Source organism: Seriola dumerili, unplaced genomic scaffold, assembly GCF_002260705.1.
Source record: "Seriola dumerili isolate Sdu_G_001 unplaced genomic scaffold, Sdu_1.0 BDQW01000226.1, whole genome shotgun sequence".
In the NCBI taxonomy this organism is placed as follows: domain Eukaryota; kingdom Metazoa; phylum Chordata; class Actinopteri; order Carangiformes; family Carangidae; genus Seriola; species Seriola dumerili.
In genome coordinates this window covers 178,212-203,516 of record NW_019174481.1, presented here as the reverse complement: position 1 = coordinate 203,516, position 25,305 = coordinate 178,212, and the positions used below count along the sequence as shown (strand labels likewise).

At 39.9% G+C, this 25,305-nt stretch overlaps 1 protein-coding gene across 1 annotated transcript in view; it reads right to left on the bottom strand.

Annotated features, from left to right (window-relative positions):
* Positions 1 to 24,939, bottom strand: part of LOC111228889 (sodium channel protein type 4 subunit alpha B-like) — a 41,213-nt gene extending 16,274 nt beyond the window's left edge. Inside the window, exons 1-14 of the mRNA XM_022755000.1 lie at positions 24,902 to 24,939; positions 17,767 to 18,073; positions 15,624 to 15,742; positions 14,459 to 14,548; positions 13,017 to 13,145; positions 11,881 to 11,972; positions 11,505 to 11,747; positions 11,349 to 11,412; positions 4,226 to 4,367; positions 2,769 to 2,966; positions 2,481 to 2,666; positions 2,028 to 2,399; positions 1,735 to 1,864; positions 972 to 1,210 (exon numbers count right to left, since the gene is read on the bottom strand). Coding sequence (XP_022610721.1) covers positions 972 to 1,210; positions 1,735 to 1,864; positions 2,028 to 2,399; positions 2,481 to 2,666; positions 2,769 to 2,966; positions 4,226 to 4,367; positions 11,349 to 11,412; positions 11,505 to 11,747; positions 11,881 to 11,972; positions 13,017 to 13,145; positions 14,459 to 14,548; positions 15,624 to 15,742; positions 17,767 to 18,033 — 2,271 coding nt within the window. The 5' untranslated portion in view covers positions 18,034 to 18,073; positions 24,902 to 24,939. The remainder of the gene's footprint in view (positions 1 to 971; positions 1,211 to 1,734; positions 1,865 to 2,027; positions 2,400 to 2,480; positions 2,667 to 2,768; positions 2,967 to 4,225; positions 4,368 to 11,348; positions 11,413 to 11,504; positions 11,748 to 11,880; positions 11,973 to 13,016; positions 13,146 to 14,458; positions 14,549 to 15,623; positions 15,743 to 17,766; positions 18,074 to 24,901) is intronic.
* Positions 24,940 to 25,305: the final 366 nt, after the last annotated feature.

Sequence of the window (25,305 nt, the reverse complement as noted above, 5' to 3'; positions counted from 1 at the left end):
AACACCTTGTCATGTTGAGAATGTGTGCTGTTAGATTGTTTAACATGTTAACACTGTGTTGTTAACTCCTCTACATGTACATTTCTTCTACATTTATGCCTTAGATATTTCCTGAACTTTACATGAGAAGGGAAACTGGAAAATGTTGCTGGGGAGAGGGACATATGAACTACTCCGAATAAGTGGCAGAATATGGATCGATGGATAGAAAACAAGGAGCAAAAAGTGATCACTTGTTCAATAATTAATTAAATAACTTTCCATCAAATTCATGAACCTCTGGTCAGATTTTGGGGGGGATCCTGCTGCTAAGACACACGGGCCTGGTGGAGGTCAGAAATAGAAAAGGAATTAGCAGCGTTGCGCATGAATTCGCTCATGTTTTTGGTGAACGGTGAACCGAACGCATCCGTCTGAAACTAATGAATCTGAATATGCGCGTTGTTAACTCTCACAAGGGAGCACCAGTGTTCGACGCCGCGTGGGAAGCAGTGTAGCGGAGGGGATCGGGGAACCGCAGTTGGTTGGGGCTCTTCTTCCGTTGGGGTCCCCCGGAGGTTGCCCGAGCAGCTGACACCTCTAGATGCCACTAAATCCTACACAGTGGTGTTTTAAGTGTGTTTCCAAATTTGAAGACATTGCCCGGATCTACAATCTAACAGTGAAGAGAGATGGCAAAATACAAATGAAGGAATCAGCCAACCTCCCTCTAAAAATACTCCCTCTCACCAGGTAATCACAAATAGTTCAAAGTGCAACCTCTGACAAGGGATCATCGCGGCCGTATTTGACCACAAGCTCAGCATCACTGGCTATAAAAAACCCAGCTGCCTGATATAGAAATACATTATCTGAATGACTGTCTCTTTACCGTCTTCTCCACCGCTCATCTACCACCTAACAACACTTAAGAGACAGCGTTTTAAATGCTCCATATCTGCCCACTCGTCCTATCACTAAAGCCCCCTTACCAGATTGCCCACTGAGAGCATGGTGTTGAACTCATCCGTCATGGGGTAGTGCTCCAGGGCCATGAAGAGGGTGTTCAGCACAATGCATATGGTGATACCTAGATCCAGGAAAGGATCCATCACCATGCACTTCACCCACTCCTTCATCTTCAGCCACCAGGGGCAGCAGTCCCATATCAGGTACTTCTTGGCAAATGTGTACCAGCAGGGATGGCACTTCTGCCTCGACTCCTCCAGCTCTGCAAACAGACACCGAGGTGAGATTTTCCACCTCAGGCTTTTTGTTAAAGTTCCACTTGAAGAGTTTTGTTTTGTTTTTTTCTTTCTTTTCAAACACCCAAACACCAGTGGCCACGATCTGAAGCCCAAACAACTCAGAGGTTTATACAAGCTGTAAACCGTAACCCTAAGTCTCAACATAGTGAGAATTAAAAGAGCAACCTTTAAAGGAATAGTTCAACATTATAGAAAATATTCTCATTTTGCTTTCTTGTTGAGAGTTAGATGAGAGGATCAGTTTCATGACTTCAAACAGTTAAACTAATTATATTTAAAGTCTTAATTATTAAGCTTTAGAGGTGCTTTTACCTCTTTGTGGTCCTTGTGCTAAGCTAAGCTGACAGGCTGCTGGTCAGCGCTTCATATTTAACAAACACACACAACAGTAGTATCAATCTTCTCATCTAACTTTCAGCAAGAAAGCAAATGAGAAGCGCACTTCCAAAGATATCAAACTATTTCCTTAATAACCAAAAGGACTCACCCTCCATGGCATCACTGAGGAAGCTGACAGAGCTCAGCCCTCTTTTCCTGTGCACTGGAGGAGGCTCGGTCACTGTAGGCGAAGGCTGGAGGAGCGATCTGGGAACTGGGTCCTCCGCACCGGCGGGCTTCTGGTAGATAGGGAACACCGAAAAATTAAACACTAGACTTTCTCCTCTTTTTTATTTAGCAAGCTGTTAATTCATATTCCAGTATGAGTGTTTTAAAATGCTATATACATGTATTTCACTTTTGCAGGATTTTATTAATTACACACAGGCCTCTAACGCTCACCATGTCTTCCCTAACCCTCTCCATGCTGTAAGCAAGCATGGAGGTGGGCGTGTGCAAACCCACAGCGGTGACTCCGTTCTGGTCCAGGGAAATGTTGAGCCGACCGTTGACGGTGAGACTTGGCGTGAAGACTTGGGAGCAGTGACTCCTCACGCTGCCCGTCCTCCTCTTCCAGGGTGTGGCTGTTGAACTGGCGCGACTCCTGAAGGCGTCCCCGTGGATGCTGTACTCGTCGTCCCCGAAGTCAGCCTCCGAGTTGTTGCGTGCCCGGAAAGAGCTGAAGATGCTGACCTGGCTTCCTCTCCTGGTGCTGAGGGGGTGAGACGAGAGCGTGGCCAGCAGAGGGTGGACTGGCAGGGGAGACAGAGGAGGCTGCAGAGACACAGAGTAACATTAGCTCCGAAGACCTACAATGTCAAAGACTATCAAGAGTGTGATTCTTGAGTGATGTACCATTGGTTCTTCCAGTGGGTCAAACTTCTCCTCGGCAGCTTCCTCTTCTGTTTCCTCTGACAGCGTCCTGTGAGATCTTCTTCTTCTGCAGCTGCTACGTCGTATACTTCCTGTCTTCTGACAGATTGGAGACAGCTCTGGGGATAACACCGAGTCCGTCTCCTGGGCTTGTCTCTTTGCTGCCAACTACACACAGATAGTAAACGATGTTACAGGATATTATGTTTTGTTTGTCCCAAGTTGAAAACACACATGAAAATCCTTGCTGACTGTCTGCGATGCACCTACTCTTTGTTCTCGTCGAAGGTGCTCCATAGCCAGCTGAAACTCTCTCTCTTTCTGCCAGGCCTCAGCGATGGTCGCCTGATTCTGCTCCTCATAGGCCATGGCCACTACAGCCAGGATCAAGTTGACCAGGTAGAAGGAGCCCAGGAAGATGACCAGCACGAAGAAAACCATGTAGGTCTTCCCCGCTGAGCGCAGAGTCTGAGGAAGCAGACAGGAAGTCACATGTGAGAGGAAGATGGCAGTCTGTCATGTTCTCATAGTTTCGATGGTAATTGTATATTTATAATGGGAAACATTTTTACTCTTTAACTTTATTGCTAAGATTTGGGGCAACAGACAGAATCTGACAATCAAAGGTGAACAAATCCTACAAGTTTGACCTTATTTACCTAAATTCTAATTCAGTTGAAAAATTAATTTAAAAAAAATACCTAAAATAGTCATTGTAAGTGTTAATTGCATTTTAAATTAACATGTAACATGTAATTAGCAATTTAGAGCTCAGAGAGCTTGGGACTAGAGGATATTGAGAGTTGTTTATATTTTGTCTCACTTCTCGTTGCTCGCCCTCATGCAAACATACATGCATTGTATATTGAAATACTGTTTTATTTATTTATTTACTGGACACTTAGGGCCAGCAGAAGAAAACTAAACTAAACTATAAACTTAACACTGACATATTATTACCTTTTGAAGTTATTATGGTAGAAATGTTATTTAACATAAAGTCATGTTTTGAGCTACCCAGCGAATGCTCAATATTCACTCTCCTTTTATTTTAAAAATACCTGCCTCTTTAGCTGCTAAATGCTCCACTATGTTCACCAGCTAGTCGCTAGTCACAGCTAGTTTTTCTTTTTGCTAACAGCTTCCTACTGCTGCTGGGAGTGAGGCTGGGAGCTGCGAGAGTTCACCAAAACATTAAAGTGGCATCATTTTAAAACCAAAACAGAGAGACAGTCGAGACACTAAAGTTGTGGCTGGAAAAACCAAAACAATGAACTGAAAGATGCTGAAACTGCAGAGTCAGATGATAATTCTCAGTGAGTTCGTCACTAAGATCGACGCTTTTTACATTACAGGTAGTAACTGATCCGATGTTAATGTGTTACGTTAAATATTAATATATTCATATATTCTTCACACTTAAAGATGGCATGGTTAAATTACAGTTGTTTATATCCTGCTGATGTCGTCGGCCTGTGTGGACTACATTGTGAGATTATGTTGAGTCATTGTTGTGGTGTAGTAATGTAATAAATATTATCATGGCCAGTCTAAGAAAATAACACCTGTGTTGTAAAATGTCCTTGAAACAAAATCCTTCCGACATGTGTTTGAGGACAAATACAGTATTCAGTGAGGAAGGAAAAAACATAGATTATTATTCTAGGGAAGCAACAAAGCATCACAGATTATTAGTAGATGGAAAAACACATATTCAGAAATTGCACCTGATGGAACAGTTTTTCCCAGTAGTCTTGCGTCATGAGTCGGAAAAGGGCCAGAAAAGCCCAGCCGAAAGTATCAAAACTGGTGTAGCCATAGTTTGGATTTCTCCCAACTTTTAGGCAGTCAAATCCATCTGGACACTTCCTGTGATGCACAAACAGTGTAAAGGCAGAAGAGAGATGATTATAGGACAGGACTGATAAACAAATGCTGAGCACAACTGAATCAAAACCAGCTGGGACAGATATCGCTGTGGTAGCGTGCAGGCTGCTTTACCAGAGTTAAAAACATCTCCAGTATCTACATGTAGCCCCGTGGCCTTTGAACCCACCGGGGGAGAGAAGCGGATGAGTCAGTAAGTACATACACTGCTATCATCACCATTATTTCAACTGAAGAGGGCACTTGAAATTCATTCCAGGCAGGAGCACTAAAATGCACTGGAGCAAAAGGGATTACACTGAGCCAGATGGATATCAAATTGCAGTTCAAAAAATTTTTCAGCTCGATGCCTCCATCTCTGATCTTCATTGTCAGCATAGTGGCATTACAGCAAATATTTAAGTCCAGCAGCTGAGAACAAGCTGGACTGCCATGTCAATCTGAGTGCAGAATAATTTCGTAATGGCTGGGAAACAGCTGGGCGGGAGAGCGCTGCTGTGAGAACAGCTGTAGATCTCACCAACGGGCCAGCTAAGCAGGAATGCTCACTAATATCCAGCAGTGAGGACAGAGGAGGCTGCGTGAGGCCAGCGACATCTTCCTGTCAGGCTGTTCCTTCCCTCTGCAGCAGCTCAATCTGTCATCAAGCTGCTGCCCTCGTTAATTCATATGTCGAAAGAGTTGTCTTGAAGGACTCCACAGTGGTTTGATATTTCTTTACCCCATTGTCTGTATCCTGTTTTTTTGTGAATACATTTTTTTAAAACACACCATATGGTTTGTAGATTGATGTGGGCTTTTCAAATGTTATTTTTAAGTTTCAAAGACACTTGTTATTGTTGTATTAAAGGAAACACTGTCACAGTGAGTTTGATAAACTTTTTCTTTTACAGATTAGTTCACTGTTCAACTCTCTGCATGCTTTTTGCATCACTGCAGTTTTAAAGCTGAAACAGTCGATGAGTTGATAAATACACTATTAATCTGCACTTTTATTTTTTATCTATAAATCTGATTGTTTTATGTTTTTCTTCTCTTTGAAATCTATTGATGTCATTGATTCTATTTTATTGCTGCCTTTGTTAAGCACTTTGTAACATAGATTTTAAAAAGTGCTCTATAAATAAAGATTATTATTATAAATGTATTATTATTATTATTATCATTATTATTATTATCTATTAAGTCATTTCATATGCAAAAATACCAGACACTCCTTGTTAAAGTTCCTCAGTTGTGATGTTTTGCTGCTTTTCTTTATACTTTATTTACAATAAATGGAAAATCTAAAGGTTTATAACTGGCATCACTTTGGGCTTTAGGGATCTATGATTATTCTGTTGATCAATCAATAATGAAAAAATAGGTTAGTTGCAGCCCCTGATTTCCATACTATAATCTAATGGAAATAATGACCGCATGGAAAGTATGAAATCAGTCTAAATTACAAAAAACAACAACAGATTTTTGAGTGAAAACATGAGGTGAGGCATTCAAAACCTGCTCTTAGTAAATTTCTCAACTAAAAATTTCTAATTGTAAGTCGAGTTACGTTTGGCTGCCTAAACATGTGATCAGTTGCTCATCTTATCACCACACTGTTTGCCGCTGCTGTCACTTAAACATCTATGTGAATGCGAGGCTTGCTCTTGTAATTAGATGCTGCTGTAAAAACAAAGCACCTGTCGGGCTAATGTCCCACAGGTTTCTATAGTAACCGCCCTGGAGACTGAGTGAGCGCTCCTCCAGGAGAGCTGCTGCGACACGTGTACTCGCTGTGGGATCTGATGTGCGTCCACACTGACAACATCCACAGCCAGTGTGAGGCACCGACGGCCGGGTAGAGGAAGGACCAGACGTCATACTAGTGTTTTCATTTTTCTATGTACATCCTATAGTGTATTACACAACAGTTGGTCATAAACTACACTGTATTACTCAGGACTAATATTAATTGATATCAATAATAATTAGTTTTCTTTCAGAGGGGCTTTTGAGGCAATTCAACCTGACACTACTGAACACTTTATCAGGAACACTAGACTAATACTGGGTAAGGTTTCTCTTTCAGTTCTTTGTGGTTTGGATTCCACAAGATGTTGGAAATTTTCCTTTGAGATTCTGCTCCATGTCGACATGATCCATCAACTTCTGCAGATTTGTCAGCTGCAGATTCACGCTGCCAATCTCCTCTTCTACCACATCCCAAAGGTTTCGGCTGGATTCAGATCTGGAGACTGGGCGGGGTGGGGAGTCAGTGATGTTCTCTGGACTCATTGTCACGTTCATGAAACCAGATTGAGACATGAAGCCTTTTCATTGCTGGAAACAGCCACCCACACTATTACACCACCATCACCAGCAGCAGCAGCAGCAGCAGCAGCAGCAGCAGCAGCAGCCTGGACTGTCGAAACAAGGCAGGTTGGGTCCATATGATTCTGATCCTACCATCTGTGTGCCTCAGCAGAAATCCGGATTCGTCAGACCAGGCTGTGTTTTCCCAGTCGTCATCTGTCCAGTTTTGGTGATTCTGTGTCCACTGCAGATTTATGTTTTTGAGCGACGGACGAGGAACCTGATGTGGCGTTCTGCTGTCGCAGCCCATCTGCATCGAGGTTCGACACGTTGTTCATTCTGAGACCGCACTTGTGAAGAGTGGTTATCCGAGTTACTGTAGCTTTTTTTCGTCGGCTCCAACCAGTCTGGCCTTTCTCCTCTGACCGCTCTCATCAACAAGGTGTTTCCATCCACAGAACTGATGCTCACTGGATGTTTGTTTTTTTGTTGTGTGAAAATCCCAGGAGATCAGCAGTTTCAGAAATACACAAACCAGCATCAACAATCATTCGATCACATTTTTGTCCATTGTGATGTTTGATGTGAACATTAACTGCAGCTCCTGACCTGTACCTGCATGTTTTTAATGCACTGTACTGCTGCCACATGATTGGCTGATTGGTTAATTACATGAATAAGCAGGTTTTCTATTCTAAGCATTCTATTAAGTTTTTAGATTTTAGGGATTTTTCCTGCTATTTAAGCTGGAAATTGTTGTCAGTTAATTTCTGTTCAGTATGAAAGTCAGTTAGCAGACTCTTGAAACTTACTTTTGCGTCATCATTGAGCATTGCCTCTCAACTATAATGTAACTGCCAAAAATACAGACTAAACAAGTCAAGCAAGTATTAACTGATTTCATACTGTGCATACATTTAAAAACCTAACAACTACGGCATTTAAATATAATCAGCAAAAAGGGAAAGTAAATGATTTGCAGTTAAAGATAAAAAATGGTCAAATAATATGGAGTGGTTCTTTACACTCCCACAGAAGAGGGTCTGTGACGCCCTGCGTACCTGTTGCTTGGTTTGTGTGGCTGCTTCCTGCAGGTACTACGTGAGGCAAAGGGTCGTCAGCACCATCTTATGTAACCAAGGCAACACAGTCTGTGGTGCGTAAGAGCTCTATGAAAGCACTTTGCTAACATGTTTGCATTTTTTTATGAATAGTATATTTGATAGTGCACCATCCATTTCCCGTTTGTGTAAGAGCAGAGGAACATCTGTCAATCTCAACAAAGTGTTTTCTTTCTATCCTGCGCGGGACTCAGGCGGTGGGTTTCCATGCCCACATCAGTCCAGTCAAGGGCAAAAGTTGAAGCTGTCTATACAATCAGTCATAATCCTTGATGCACAGTGGCTTTAAAGATGTGGGGGGGATAAGCATTTGCCTGAACTCTACAGTAGCTGTGATGAGAAACAGCCAGGACCTTTGAGAAAATCATTTGTCACAAACTTGTTAACCATCTAGGCTGAAAATATCATTTGAATATGTGTGTGTGCGTGTGTGCCCACTTGTGTCTGGAGTGTTTGTGTGCATGTGTGTGACTGTGTGTCAGTGTGTGTCATCATAACGTATCCAAAGCTTTAATTTGGAAATCTACTCAGGGATTACTTGTTGGAATACACTCAAAAGATTAAGCATCCTCTATGTTTTACGTCCTCCATCCTGACCTGCTTAATATCTTGCCCGTCTCCACAACCCGCCTCAGAAAGTTCCATCTAAAATGTCACAGAAGTTAAAAGGCTGTCTCATTTTGCCAACCAACACGTAAGCTACCCTGTGGTTACTTTGACCCATAACCCGGCAACCATGTCATGAAGCTGTGTCACTCTGTCCTTCATCTGACATCAATCTCACTGCAAAGAAATAATAATGCAATAAATGCTATACATAGCTACCATATTCATGGACACGACAGAACAATGTATAAATTAAAGGGATACAAAAGATTAATCCTTGTTCTCTTGTTATCCAAAGAGCCATTAACACACCCATTAGACGCAGAAACCCCCCCCCCCACACACACACACACACACACTTAAACTGATGTGAACGTCACTGAATGTGGATCACGGTGCGCTGTTAGAGCTCCACAAATGGCAGAAACACAAACAACAACAAGCAGCAAATCTAAAGAAGTCCAATTGCAGTGATTTATAGGTAAACTCTGGGACAGCTGGATATGTTATATCGGTACTAGTCTGATCTTACTGACCCACTATTTAAGGGAGTTTAATGACGTCATTTCCCCCTGACTGCCCTCAAATGTATCCTCTTTTCGCTCTGACTTGAACACAAATCACTGAATCAGATTTTACTTCCTCAGAGATTAAGTTCCTGTGTTTTTGGAGGAGAGGTTACAGTGTGAGATTAAAAACTAAAGGGTTGGTTGCACTCTGATGCCAATAACCACCTCCACTGTGTCTACACTTTTTCTGTTAACTCATTAAAATATCACTCTACTACCAGTATTAGCTTAATCCCATACGACAACAAAAAAAAGGGTCTCATACACACTTAAAAATTCTCTCATAAAAAGATTCAAGAAGGACCTCTAGGTTTCTATCACCTACATTAAAGAAGCTAACTTTGGCCTGACCAGATGGTAGCAGTCTTTTTTGTTTAGTTTTTATTTAGACTTTTCTCTTGCATTAAAAGGTTAACATTAATAATAAAGAAACTGTGAATGTTAACACTGTTTCTTTATTATCAATATTAGCATTTTAATATGAGATACATGCTAACATGTCAATTATGTCAGTTATCATGTCAACCTTTTACATAGCTAACATTAACACTAACGCTATTTTTTAGTTTTTATTTAGATTTTTCTTTTGCACCGTTCTCTGTTTGTTTATTATTGATATTAGCATTTTAATATGAGATACATGCTAATATGTTAATAATGTTAGTTAACATGAATTGTCATACATAACATGAATTCCCCTAGGGGATAAATAAAGTATCTATCTATCTATCGCTGAATATCCGTTAAGGGCAAGACTAACTCTATAGCCAATTAGTTAAACTCTTACAGTATGTAGCTAACATTAACACTAACACTAATAATAATTTTAAGTTTTTTTTAAGACTTTCTCTTACACTTTAACCTTTTATGTTTCTGTGTTATTAATTATTTGCATTATACGAGATGCATATGCTAACGCTTTTCTGTGAAGGCTAACTCTTAGCTAGCCAATTAGTTAATCTTTTACGTAGCTAACATTAATGCTAACACAAATTATCATCAAGAGAACATTTCAAACATTAATGTAATTAAATAAATAAATGTGGTGGGTCACCAGGCAGCATATGATAAGAATAGTAATGTAGAAACCACTCCATGAGTACGCAGGTGTTTATAGCAGCAACAACTGTGAAAGATATGGTCACAAAACTTGACAGGTGTGTAGTTGAGAACCAAATCATAAAATAACATTATGAGTTATACAGCTAAATATTATCAATTGATCAAATACAAACTTTTTTCTGTGCTTTTAAAGAAGCTCAATGGTTCTTTAGAGTGAACTGTGTAAAATGGGTCTATAATGAACTGTTTCGGAGCCATTCATCCACAGTAATATAGAACATAAACAATAAAGAACCATTTTTTTTAAGCGTGTAGGAAAACATTTCCCTACAGAAGCTTAATATCATAATCATTTTATGTTATTTGCTATCAGCCATTATCTTGTATCATTAACAAGAGCACCTAATGGAAGCTATTCGTTGAAGCTGCAGGATTTCAGATTCACACAGATGGGTATTTAGTTCACTATAACCCTTGAACTAGGCCTGGCATGAGCAGAGTCATCCTGTTGTGCTTGTTTCAAAAGCATTTGGATTTATAGGATTATTCAGTGCGTAGGCTGAGTAGCAATATTTGGATGGTTTCACACTGTGCCTTTGATTGGGAACAAAATCTGTCACTTTACAGATAAAATATCATCAATGTATGTCAACATTTACAGATATCTCATCTGAGGAAGCTACAGATACTTAGACTTTATATTAAACTTTCTTTTCTTAAAATTAGATTCATTTTTTTTTTATCATAAAAAACAGTTTTAAGCAATTAAACCAAGAGTTTCTGGTTCATCACAAAGATGAAAACAACTGTAGACTTGAAGACTATCACAACACCGTCTCCTCTCAACAATGACAGAGTATCAATCCGAAGTGATCCGGTCCACTCCGGTTAACCTAATCATGTCATAGAGCTTTTGAGATGATGAAATCTCCAAAGACCCCCCTCTCTCCAGCTGGCAACTCCATGTTTCTGAGTAAAGGGTTCCAGTGGAGCCGGGGTGATTATCCACACCACATGTCGTCTTGTGTACAGCCTGTCTCACGCTACACCCCTCCCTCTGACGGGATCATTCCTCTATGCATTAAGTCACAGATTGAAAATATGAAGCCTAAAGTACATCATCTATTGTTGTATCTGTTTTTTCTTGTTCTGTGAAAACTATTTGTCCCAAGCCTGTTGCTCAGGCTACTATATCCAATTACACACACGACATGCATGGGATCAAAAACCATTAGATGCTTAACATTTTTGATATTATGCAATAGCCTGCAGATGATTAATAACAAGCAGTACGCAGGACACTCACTTACCCTGCATCATTTCCATATCCACATATTAAGGCGTCCTTTGCTCCTTCAACTTTGTAAAAATTATCTACAGAAAAGGAAACAGGAAGTTAAAGATACATTTCTTCTTTTAACTTCGGCGGATAATAGAAGCGTACGTGTATTTTGTTTTCGGCTGACCTTCACTGCTGAGGAAGTCTGCCCTGGAGCTCCAGGTTCTGTTGTTACAGATGAAGGATGCGTTGGGGCTGTAGGAGGAGTTGATACAGTGTGTCAGGCTGCGGACGCACTTTTGTCGCAAGAGCCCCATGAACAGCTGCAGGCCGATGAGGGCGAACACGCTGAGGCAGAAGACAGTCAGGATCATCACATCCGCCAGCTTCTTCACGGACTGGATCAGGGCACCGACGATGGTCTTCAGACCTTGATGGAGGAGACGAGACGATATTTTGAATGTTTGGGCGTGATTGGAAATGAGAGACGAGACATAGAAGCATGGGCAGGAGGTTTGATCTGAGGCCTGTCAGATCAAACCTCCTCTCTCTGGGATTCTCACCTGGGATTACTGAGATAGTTTTCAGGGCTCGTAGTACTCTGAAGGTCCTTAATGCAGAGACGTTTCCCAGATCCACAAATTCTGTCACATATCTGTAATTTTAAATGAAGTGTAAAGAGATTAAACATAGACGGTCTTCTGTATCATTGCCTATTTATATATCCAGTAGACATGGAGCAACATTATAATTCATCTGCAGTTGTGTTTCTGTTCACCTGTCCCATGTTCACTCTTCTCTTAGCTCTTTTACTGGTTTCTGCTGACTTCTGAGGGAAATATCAGGCTCTTGAGCCACTAAATGCTCCACTGTGTTCACCAGCTAGTCACTAACTTTGTCTGTCTTTAGTTTGGTGCGAGGGACATCTTGTATGGGGGTTTTTTAAAGCACTTTTGCTGAAAAACAGATGCCAGCCACTGTCAGAAACAATGCTATGAGAGTGGTAAGAGAGGGCGGTAAGAAAACAAAAAAAATGAGCCGGGGAACTGCTGAACTGGATGATAATTCTCTGCAAGTTCCTCATTACAAGTGACTCTTTACACATACAAGTAGCCGTGTTCCCATTGTTGAGAAAAAAACATTAATTACAGTCTACCTAACAGCATGTGTTTGGTACCTGTGAGAGGAAACGACAGGTGAATTAGCTGACTGGTCCATAATTAATCAAATTAATCGCTGCAGGTAATGACAGCTTTCAGAGAGAGTACACCCAGTACAACTGATTTTGTCTCGCTGTTTCCAAACAAAGCAAATGTCCTATCAGGATGATTGGTTTCAGACAATGCAGCAGCATTGAGAGGTCACCTGTCTAATCTGCTACCTGCATCATGGGTAGTGAGTCATGGCACACATATCTTTGACCTCCACAATAGGCTTATCGTTCACCGTGTTTCAAATCAGGATGACTGACTGACTACGGTCACTTTGACATTACTAAATAATACTGGATAGGTTGTGGTTCTGCACATTATTACAGTCTGCACAAAAACTGTCGCACAAGACAGAACCTGAACACAGAATTGAGGTGGACTTTTTTTAATTGGATATTCTGTACACACATCTGCACAATGTAGCCACAGCTAATGGAGAATAAATGTCAGGTGAGACTGATAATCTGTATGATGATATTGTTACTCACGCCATGACAATGACGCTGAAGTCCAGCCAGTTCCACGGGTCTCTCAGGAAGGTAAACGGCAACAGACAGAATCCTCTCGCTAATATCTTTATCGCCGACTCAAAAGTGTAAATGGCAGTGAAAGTATACCTAGAAAATATTAATGGAGCAGGAAGACGAGGCCGTGTTAGCGCAGCAGCAGGTTTGAGCTTTGAAATAAATAACAACAGTAGAAGTGAGAACTGAAAGCTTTTGACGATGAAAGCCATGAAAAATTAATAATGCGCAAACACTCTCAGCCAAAAAGTCATTGAATGCCACAAATAATTTGTAGTAACATAATTAGTGAGGAGTGATGTCACTGACTGAACATGTCAAAGCAATTTAAAAAATAACATAATGAGCACACACAGGTAAAAACAAAAAAATACATTCAAGTTTTCACTGAAGTAAAAAAAAACAAGATATGGTGAAGACTCTCTAGCATTAATTACTTCATACTTGTTCACAGTCTTCTTCTTCTGGTCTGCCACAGTCCAAGTGAAAATATAAAGTGACTGTCAGTAAGCAGTTAGCTTAGCTTAGCATAGAGACTGTGAACAGATAACCTGGCTGTATCCAAACTACAAAGGTAACAAAATTTGCATGCTAGCAGATCCTAAACTCTCTACTTAACATCTTTTATCTTGTTTGTCTGTACAAAGCGTAAAAAAGACCATCTGAGGTTTCATGTTTTATGTGCTGGAGTAAGTCTTGGCCCAGAGCAGTAACTTCCTGGAGTCTCTGCTGTTTACTGAGTGACCTCATGGTGACAACAAGAATTGGGATTTTGTTACATGGCTGCTTGTCTTCTTTTTTTCAGTTTAGATTAAAAAAACGCCCACTCCCATATTGGCTAGGATTAGAAATAGCTGTTTGGTTGTTCTGTTAAGGCTTTTGTTATTCCCATTTTCAGTCTTTAAGCTAAGCTAAGCCACTCGGCTGCTGGCTGTAGCTTCATATTCAATATACAGGATTGAGAGTGGTATCTGTCTTCCCATCTCCCTTAAAGTAATAAAGCAACTGTCTCTCTTTTCACATTTATTATAAGTTAATTTATAAAGTTGAAAAATGTAAATGAATAAATTAAAAGTCTCTATCAACGCAGATAGCATGCTGCATGCTAAAAAAATGCGTCTGACCCACTGATAATGATATTTCACATCATGCACAGGACAATATTTCTGAAGATTTCCAAGTGGTGAGTTTTCATTCCACACCACCACACACGTATGTGGCGTTCTGAGTACAGTAAATACTACATGCATCATATTACTCACATGTGACCTGATTCTTCAGTCATCACTGATAAAGCAACAAACCCCAGCAAAGCTCCACATTAGAACACATGTAGCACAGTTTCTGTCCCAGACACAGTATTTAGGATGAGACAACAGTTTACTGCGCAGTATGTATGTACTTACTCCAGGTACTTGGTCCACGGTGCCGGATCAGACATGGCCATGAAGAAACAGTTGGTCAGTATAGTGAACATTATGAACAGGCTAAACAACGTGGAGAAGAAGTTAAGGAACGTGAACTGTAAAATGTTAATTTACAAGCATTATTGGCTCATAACAAAACTGTAACTGACACAGACACAATACCACAGTCACAATGTTTCTCTTAATCCTATGAAATATATCCATTAGGATAAACCATCATTGTGTGTGCCAACGGCATTATGACTACAGTAAATGCAGATTATAGAAAATGTAAGTAAATTCCATTTAACATTAAATCAGGGGAGTGATATCATTCTCTCTTATGGATGAATGAAACCATAACAAATGATCTGTCAACAGCCGAATTTTAAAGATGAATTAATTCAAAATGTCTGGAATAAGCATCAGAAAGTTTCCTTCAATAATCCTAAATGATGTAATATAGATTTTATTTGTCTGTAGTTCACAGTATATTATTGTCAGTTATTTATGTGATGTTTCAGTTTGAGAAAATCAATAACAGTTGATAGATGTTCTTATTGGATAATTTGATTAACAGATACTTCGTAATCTATAACATAGCAGAAGAATCCAGAGGCAAGATTCCCTCCTGCATGTAAAGTACGAATCAGCTGTCTGAGAACTAATAGGCAGCCGTCACATGATGTGAAATCTCCTTGCTCTTATTTCATTTCAGAGATTAAAAGAGGGATATGAGGGGATTTGTTTTGCGATGCCAGAGAGGACCATTACAAAGCTGTTTCAAAAATGGGACAATGGAAAAATCCAATAGAAACCTACGGGGGAAATCGGTAAATATTAGAAATTGGCTTATCAGCCAGTATGAGATGCAAGAAGCAGTTTCTAGACATTTTAGGACATTAAATTTGTGTTTTGGTGGAAATGTTACACTGAGTTTTGATCCGAGAGGGAAGCCTGATTATTACTTTTAAATATCCTCATATTTCTCCCTATCTATATTTCAGTCGTTTTCTCCTAAGAGGATGTTCCTAATTTTGTTAAAATCACCTAAACAAACCATCTAAAGTGTCAAACGTCATCAACCAAGAAACAACCAACCATGATTATTTTACATGGCTGGGGCTGGAGTAGACACAGGCTCTGGAGCAATCAAAAAGGATATGAATGGACTAAAACTTTGATGGCGATTGTTCTGATGAAGTGAAATGGACTAAAGATGTAAAGTGCAGATGTGGCACTGAATCTGAAGATGGCCTTCCCTTTGTTAAGTACTATAAAAGTCTGCAAAAGAAAGAGAAAAAACAGACATCAGTCATGAGAATCACATCTTTCAAATATTAGTGTTCACAATCTGTAAATAAAACAAAATGTCACAAGCTGACTGATTGCAAACACATTTCCAATACCAATTTTCCCATCATGCACAGGCACATTTTTTAGTTAGTTCTGCAGAGAAACTCGACAGCAGCTCTTGGCAGCAGTTCAGCCATTTTCTTCGCCCAGCAGGGCTGACATTATAGCTGCTGTGTTGAGTCTACCACTGTGTCTACTGTGCCTCCAAGACAGCAGCGAGTGTCCGTACACGCAGCGAGCGAGGCCAGTTGAGATAATGGAGGCAACTCCAAAGCAGGCTGAACCTTTCCCCAACAGATGTGCCATTTATTTAAATATTTTTCGTCTTTGGATAATCCTCCCATCCAGCAGCGCATCACATGCCAAAACAAAGAGACCCTGAGAATGACTGCCACGTCCTTTTTCATCTCTCCATAAGCGGCCCATTAATGGGTAGCAGCCTGATCTACCGACTCTGCAAATCAAAACTTGCTAATCCTATTTCTGCGTCCACAGGAGGAAGGCAGCCACTGCTTCCCCTCGGCTGCTGTAAAACACCACTTGGTGAATTCAATGAAAACATCAGCTGATCTGGAGGATCACTACCCTATCATGCTCACGAGCCCAGATGAGAGTTGTATTGTTAATTGAATATGCAGCGATAAAATAGAAGTCATGGGTAAATCAAATCTGAGGTGAGCTTAGGACAATACAGTGCAGTGCTGGGTGCATGAGCATCACTGATACTAGTCACATACCTGCAGTTTATCATCAGTTGCCTGTTTGTAACAAAAGCCATTTTCTGAGCTGATGTCATCGTTAGTGAATTCTTAACGATACATAATCAACATCAACTCAATTTTAGTTATAACAGAGTGAGTAAAATAACTTTTCTTTCACTGGAGGATGTTGTGTATTCACAGAAACTGTAAACAAGCACTACTCATTTAAAAAATGTCAAATATCAAGTCAGTGATGTCACAGCTAAATATTTTTTGCTGGGACTACAGATGTGTGCTGCTGTTCAAAGCCATCATCAGATATACAGCACCCTTTTTTATACACTACACTAAAGACTGATTCATTTATGTCACCAGCACCTTGGGTGCCAACTGAGGCCGAACAACTCACACAGCTGAATTTAAATAATAGTGCTGAAAAGGTCAGTGAGACTTGACAAAATGTCACAGTTGTTATCTGTAATAGCCGAAACAGTAAAGCTATAGCAAAAATAAAAAGACCAAAACTAACAATGAACTGATCCTACTCTGAGCTAAAAACTATTAAAAACACGTTAATGAGGCACTTTGCTGCACAGTGTGTCATGTTTCTTCATTACCGTGAATATGGGCAGTTTATCGTTTAGTCAATCCCACATGTTTACTGCTGTAAATACTCTCTAGAGCAGCAACTGTGTATTAATCCACAGCTGAAAATAGTCCCCAACAAATACATTACTTTCTTCCACTAAAAGCACAAACTGTTCATTAGTCACCTGCTTTGAAAGATTTACATCTTCAGAACGAACTTAAGTTGTTGTCACAGACCGGATGAGGAGGTCAGAGAGTACTGAGAGACAGACTAACACATACCACCAGATCAGGATGTTGAATGTTTAATATTTTCACCTCTTTGAGCCCTGTGAGTCTGAACTGACTGAGAACCAGATTTTATCAGTTTGTCCAACTCTATTTCCCTCAAAGTAAATATGTTAAACAGGACGATGGATGGTCTTAAACTGTTGCTGTATAAAAAAGACAAACAAACTTGATTTCATGGAACAACGTGGAGTTAAATACATGATATATGGTCAGTTACCTAGAGTTGAAGTGAGTCTTATGCCTGACCTCTCTACATGTACAGAAAACTTTGACACGTGTGTAGCCACCACTTCACCACACACACACACACACACACACACACACACACACACACACACACACACACACACACACACACAGACAAACTCTCACCCTCTGGTTCTTGTAGTAAAACGGATCAATGTCCTCCAGTGGCACCCCGATAAGTTCTGTAGGGATGTCACCAAAGATGCGTGGCAGCTGCTTGCCTGCCTCCAGGTCGGCCCTGGGTTTGGGTGGCTCTGCGTTCCTGTGAGCCTCCTGGCAACCCTTGGCGTTCTTGGCCTGCTCCTCCGCAATCCGCTGCTCCATGGCAGCCAAGGATTCGCGAGTGAACCGCCGCAAGCCATCAGGACCCGTTGGTAACAGCATGGCTGCCATCTTTTCATCCTGATTCTCCTGTACTAGATTTTACTTACAGCTACGGGAGCAAAGGCACAGGAAAAGAAAAAAAAAAAGAAGGTGAGAAAAAAGCTGAATTCAATCACACAGGCTCATGTGAGGTGACGACTTGGCTTCTTGAATGTCTTTTTGTATCAGGAGTTAGCACAACGAATATGTTTTCAAATGCCTTACGGTTGCTTTAATCAATATTTTTTTATAATGGATGAAATGACTATGATGTGAAAAGGCTTTTAGTTACAAACCCACAGCGACTTTTTTGGTTTGTTTGTTTGTTTGTTATTGGGTTGTTGTTTTTACCCATCTCTGCATTTCTCCCAGCTTCGCAGAGCGTTTTAGCATCTTTCAGCTAATTGTCTTGATTTTGCTTCAGTGTGCACAGTTCACTTTGAGTCTCATTAGTGTAGTTTCCAGCAGCAGCAGGCAGATATTTTCATTCAAGACACTCTGATAAACCCACTGAACACCTGCCCAGCGGCAAACAGCTAACAAACAAAGTTAGCAGCTAGTAGCTAAACATTACCCACTGGCTGCGCTAGCTGCTAAAGAGCTAGATATTTAGCTCAGGAGTTGGCGGAGAGCAAAACAGGTCTAAAAGGGGAGTGAATGTTGGATTTACATTAATCACGTGGTCACAAACATGACTGTAAATGAATGCTAATGTCACTTCATGTCAGTTTCGATGTGGAAGTAGTGGCCAATGCTTGCTAACATGTTAGCCATATCCACTCAGTCTGATTACAATATGTCAGTGTTGTTTACAGTCTGTTGCACAACATCAAGTAGCCAATGAATACATTTTTGCAGGTTTAAACCCTGTCTATCTATGATTTAAAATGTTGAATGAACAACAACCCAGGGACACTAATAAACGAGGAGAGTGCATTAGTTTTCACCAGGTTTCTCACAAAAAAAAGAAATGTACGCCATCAGAATGATAACAAGTGCTTAAAATATAAAAGTGATTCTGTAAAAACATGTCTGAATGAGATCTGCAAATATTCTAATCTCTAATCTCTTGCAAGGAAAGCCCAATGGTCCCACAACACAAAATGTGGCCTTAACGCCTCCATCACTGAAGGTCTCTCATGTCTCTATTTCAAACATTGTGTAATTGCAATATAAAAAGCTAAAGTCAAAAGCTGGATTGCCTCTCATTTCCTGATTGGAAGACGGTACTGAGGGAGGTCCAGAGACAAGATATAAATTCTTTACCCTTCCCGCTGACCATCGCTTTCTGTTATCCAACTGTCTCTATCAAACTAGGGCAGCCATAGTTCTGAGTCAGAGGGATTAAGCCCACAGTCTGTAGCTCTGACCAGGGGTTTTCACCGGCTTTGATTTAGCATGGCAATCACTTGCTGTTTGCCTCTGTTGAACTGAAGGAACCTGCAGGGCCTGGACATCACCCTGCCAACAAACCTAAAGACGCACTCTATCCACATTTTTATGGTCACACTCGATAGAAAACTACAAGAAGACTGTCACTGTTACAAAATGTGGACTGACTATATAATTTCACATGTAGTTTCATTTAGTTACAGTTCGGTTTTCTTGCACTGGATCCTAGTCATACATGATAACTTCAGGTGGTGGCTGCAATAACAACGATAACAACAATATCAAGTTTGGGGCTCGACTTACACTCGCATTTAATTTGGCCACTTGGGGTCAGTGCACCAAGCTGTAAACACCACAAAGACATTTACCACTGTTGAATGTTTTTGTGTTTACAGTTGTCTATTTACACAGGCACCAGACTCAGAGACACATTAATATTCATTTGGAGTCATGTTTCAGGCAACTGACGAATATTAGTCCAACATTTACTCCTCCTTTTAGCTCTGTTGTGCTCTCCACCAACTCCTGAGGGAAATATCTGGCTCTTTAGCTGCTCAATGCTCGACTGTGTTCACCAGCTAGTTACTAGATTTGCCGGTCTGTTGTTTGGTGCTCGGCAGGTTGCATACAGTCGGTTCATTTGAGCTCTTTAAGTGAAAACAGCAACCTGCTGCGGCTGGAGGTGAGGTTGTTAAAATCAAAACAATGAACTGATAAATGTTTAAAATGCTCCACAGAGCTGAACTACGATGATACTGAGGGGAAGTTGGATGATACTCTTCTGTGGGATCATGACAACAAGCAACCCCTTTCACATTACACACAATTATTTCATCCATTGTTCACATAAAAATATTGATTAGTGCAGCTTTAGATAAAAAAATAAGCTTTAAACACCTTGGACATGGAATAATCTGCAGAAATATCTAAAATTAGATAAATTTATAACCATTGAAAGTTTTAAGGGTTCAACTCACTGTCATGTGGTATTCTATCATTTTTATGTTGTATTTTAATACATTGTGAGTTTGTTAGGTTACTATCTTGGCCAGGTCTCAGGTATTAAAGAGAGAGTTTTTATCTTGATGGGATTTCCTGGTAAAATAAAGGACATAGATAAATAAAAGTTTAATTTCTACTCCCCAGCTGATTTTATATGATAAAAAAAAATATATAAGTAGAAAAATATGTGAATGTGAAAATATGTCAAAGAGTGGAAAAGGTTAAATATCAAATCTTTAGAAGTTGACTGTTGGGAATTAAGACGTTGAACTCCTACAGGGCAGGTTTAAAGGTCTGGTGTCAATAAAGTAAAATATTGATCAGCTGCCTGATAATGAGGTGAGAGTCCAGTCGACATTCATAATCCAATAAACTTCTGTTTCATAAATATTTTATTGTTACCGTATTTCAAATAATTTTGCCACCTTTAAAAACGTCTAGAGAAGTTACACATTTAAAAGCTCCCAGTGAATCTCTCAAGACTAAAACTAAACTAAAAGAAGCACATTTGCTTTGTTCTTACTGGCGAACTCTGCTTATGTGGACAACAACAAAACATAAAGAAAGTTTGCAGGTAATCTGATCTGAGACCAAAGCCACTATCTAAATAAAGACAATACCAAAGGTCTGTCCACTACCAAATATTCACTCCCTTATTTTAGCCAGTGACAGAGTCTGATATTTTAATAACTGAAAAAGCTTTCCAAAGAGAGGATTACATCTCTATGTTCCCCTTTTGACAGAGAAATACCATTGTATCCTTTTCATATTGACTAAGCTCTGTGAGTTTTTCATCTCCTCCTGTCCTGAAATGCATTGATCCCTTCACACGTCCAGCCAGACGCTAGTTATTTGCTTTCACTTGATCTGCTTATTTGGCCCAGGTTGATCTCAGATCAGCTCGTCTCATATACTGAATCCAGTGCTTTCCCATTTGCTGTCAAAATAAATAGGTTAAGGTCCATTTGCAACGTCACAAAGCAGATAAACAGGTTCAAAGCAGCGATATTTCTGTCACGATGCGACAGGATGTGACGAATCCTTCATAAGCAGTCACAGTGTTTCTTCTATAAAAGATAACGGTGCAGAACAGTAAAGAGACTTAACAGTGACCTTTGACCTGTACACACTCAAACTGCATACATCTACCAAGGCAGCATGGTTTCAATTTGCACGCGAGGTTGCTTTAGGGAGGAAATGGTGGTAAAGAATTAAACAGAACAGGAGGAAAAAAATATTTTAGTTGAATGAAATTTAATTCCCGTAACAGCCAGATGTGATATCGTCATCATCAGCGCAAATAATTATGATAATTAGATGGAAAGTAGAGCGGCACCGTGGACATGCACGCACAAACTCACACACTCAACCTAACATGTGTTCTGCAGTACTTCAGAGAGTCAGACTCATCAGCTACCACCAATGTGTCCATGAGCAAGGCACTGACCCACCAGCTGCTCTGCCTCCACCATCTCATTTTGAAAGCAGCTGTTTCAAACTTTAAAATGATTATATGAAAAAAAGAGACAGTAAAACTGCCTGAGAAAGTATATAATGATGATACTGATTAGGCTATGAGACAGTAAATAATATTTAAACCAATACAAGAAGCTATAGACTTAGAGCTGCATCGGTACATAAATGAAACTCCCACATGTATATTTCATGTGAAGAGCATGTGCCACCTCCCTGGTTTTTGTTATTGATGTTTGGTCCATGCAGATTGTTACAGATGATTACCTATAATCAAAGGTAACTTCTAATACCTCCTGCTGGAGTCAGTGGTAGTTTCTAACCCTTAAAATATCGAAAACATAAATCACAAGACTCAGTGGTAACTTTAGGTAAAGAGGACTAATTTCCTTTGAACACAGTGAGACATTTGATATACAGTGAAAGACTAAGCCTTAGTGAATGGAAATAAGTAAATAAAATAAAAGACAATAGCAGGATTTCTCTCTACAACCAACAGCAGCTTTAAACGAGACTAAGTTTCAGTAGCATTTAAGATAATTCAATCAATCCAGCGTGCTGAAGGAGAAATTATGTTTTTGGAAATAAAAGCCCATGTGAGGTTCCTTGTATCCCTGAGGAGTATCGGTCCTCTGGGTAAGAGCTGTAGTGCGTCATGAATGGTATCAGTGCAATAGGAAACTGATGTCATATGTGCCTGTCAGGGTCTCAGAAAAGTCTTAAATTTGATAAATCTCTCTTCATTTTTATTGCAATTGGCTGCACAAACACTGTATCTGTCAAAAGTGACACTTTTTGTGCTGTTATATCTCCGTAGAGCAAGATTTGTTATCGAGACTTCATTGACAGAAAAGATGAAATTCATGTGTGTGACGCAGGAGGTTACTGATCAGATTAAATTTGTGTACGATAACCTGCATTATAGTGTGAAAACAATATGCACCAAACTAAATAACAGGCATTCCCCTTTCATTTCAAGATGATTGACTGTCTACAAGAATAAGCTGCTACATCTTCTATCACATACTCCCCTGTTTGTTTTTAGCGGTGTCGGCTCTGTGCAGCCAGATGGTTGATGTTTTTCTATATTTCTATTAACTGGACTATTTCGCCGTGTCAACGTATGTTCCAAGGACTTTTTCAACGGGAAACAATTATTGTTATTATCAGACACATGAGAGGGACTTTCTGCAGCATGTGGACCAGATCAGCTGACCCTTCTTTGACATATGGTCTGATGTCATCCTCACTTTTTGTCCTTCATCCTGAATGTTGTAGTTTAAGTTATTTATCCAGGGGAAATGTCAGCGCAGCTTCTGTTACTTTGTCACCTGATTATCATTAAAGAAATTTTTATCTAGTTACACATTCACAAGTTTTTTTTTTTATCTGAGTTTTGGCCAAATATTTTTTTCTTAATATTTAAAAAGCCAGAAATACATATATTCCATGTTTCCTGTGAATGTCCTGGATTAAATTTTACAGATTGTGTCCTTAAAATAGGACAAGTGTGTTCACCTCGTCATCATGGGCATTATGTAACATGTACTATTTCTAAAACTTTGACTAAATATACCAAAGGATATTCATGCAAACAAACAATTATGTAAAAAGGTTTCTGGAGTAAAAGTGGTGTCTTGAATGATGCGCTTTTGTGTTACTTTTACTCAAACATTAGGCTTTTGTGCTTCTCTGGATTTATGAGGTTAGATCCTGGTGAGGGTTATTTCAGGATATGATAACACAACAAGCATTTCAGTGTTTGTTCACTCGTACAGATTTATTATATAATCTGAAATTGGTGGTGTCATCTAGGACTACTTTTTTTATGTGCTCACATGTTGCTCTTTTCATTTTAAATTGTCATTTCTGATTATATTATATACCTGTTGATGGTTTTTGTTTCCTTTCTTACGCGGATCAAGACTTCTCAGATTTGCCATATACAGTACAACGTCTATGGTAACACATCAGGAATTTAATATCGTCTTCGAATACTGAATTTAACAAGCAGATTAAACAAGACGGGCTTGGGCCACAACCACAAGCGTCACAAAGTATGAACTTCCACCATAGGCTGGAGGTCAAAGTGTACATACTGCGTGTTCCTAATGTTTCGTGTCGGCCGCCCTCTTTACGCTGTGGTCCTGAACTGATGACCTACTTCTTTTGCAAAAAACCTTTCAATGTAATTGCAGCATTTAGCTTAAATACGTACTGTAGGATGTGGAAGGTATAGACCTACAAAATGAGACAGTGGTTGAAAATATTAATGCGAGTAGAGTGAAATGATTTTTCTGAGCTCTGCTGTCTCAGACTCTCGGATTCTCATGTGTCTTTGAACGTCTCGCTTCGAAATCACTTGAATCTTAAAACTAATACATTTACATCACGTTACACACCAGGATGATCACAACTTTAAGTGTCGCATTCTGGTTTAGGATGTTTCCAAATAAGGAAAATGTATGATAACCACTTCCTCACATATCATTATGTAAGGCGTTACCCATTTCATTTCAATGATTTATGGAAGCAGTGGAACAGTAAATTTTTGCACTAGAAATGCTTGTGGTCCCTGTGTGGTATTCGTAACAGATTTTGCCACAGGGAAAGCTCATGAAAGTGAGTTGCTAAAGTAAGGGTAAGCCTTTAATGCTTAAGACTCCAACATAAAACATTAAATGGATATTTTTGCATTATGCACTTCCTGGTATTTAGTCTTTTTTAGGATTATACTGTATAACATAAGCCATGTTAGTGTTGTTTTAAATTATATCTTAAGCCTAAAAGCAGGACTTTTTTTTTAAAATTATGATTTGTTTTGATATGTTTTTATTGTATGAAGAAGTTCTCCATTAACTCATCATCATCAAGGTGAAAACAAAGAAAAGCAGCAGACTAAACAGTTAAGAAATAGTGCCAAGCATTTAGTCTTTGAGAAGTTGTTTACTTGAGTGTCTGTGTAGCCACACACTTCCTGTATGCTAAATATTAATGCCAGAATCTAAAGCTCCTCACAGGGGATACTTACATATGAAACTCTGAGATTTACAGCATAGTTTCCAGAGTTAAGTTCTTCGGTTTTCAGAAGAAGGAGCTGCCAAACCCTCCGAGCAAAATCCATGTCTTCAATTCAAGGCTTATTCCGCTTCATCGTGGACCAAAAACTCCAGTGAACAGGGCAGGAAACTCACTCAACTGACTTCTACACAAACACCACAGGTCTAATCACCTTCTGTTGGACATTTTGAAACCGGCCGCGGGGGGTGGGGGGACGCACAAGTTGTCCGCTTCCATTCCACTTGAGTGGCTCTGTCGTATTCATCCCACAGAGGAGAGGTCCCGAGCCGCAGAGTGTGGGGCGGATGCTGCGCGGCGGCGGGAGAGAAGCACCTCGGTTTGCCCTTGAGCAAGAGAACAGGAGGGAGGGAGGGA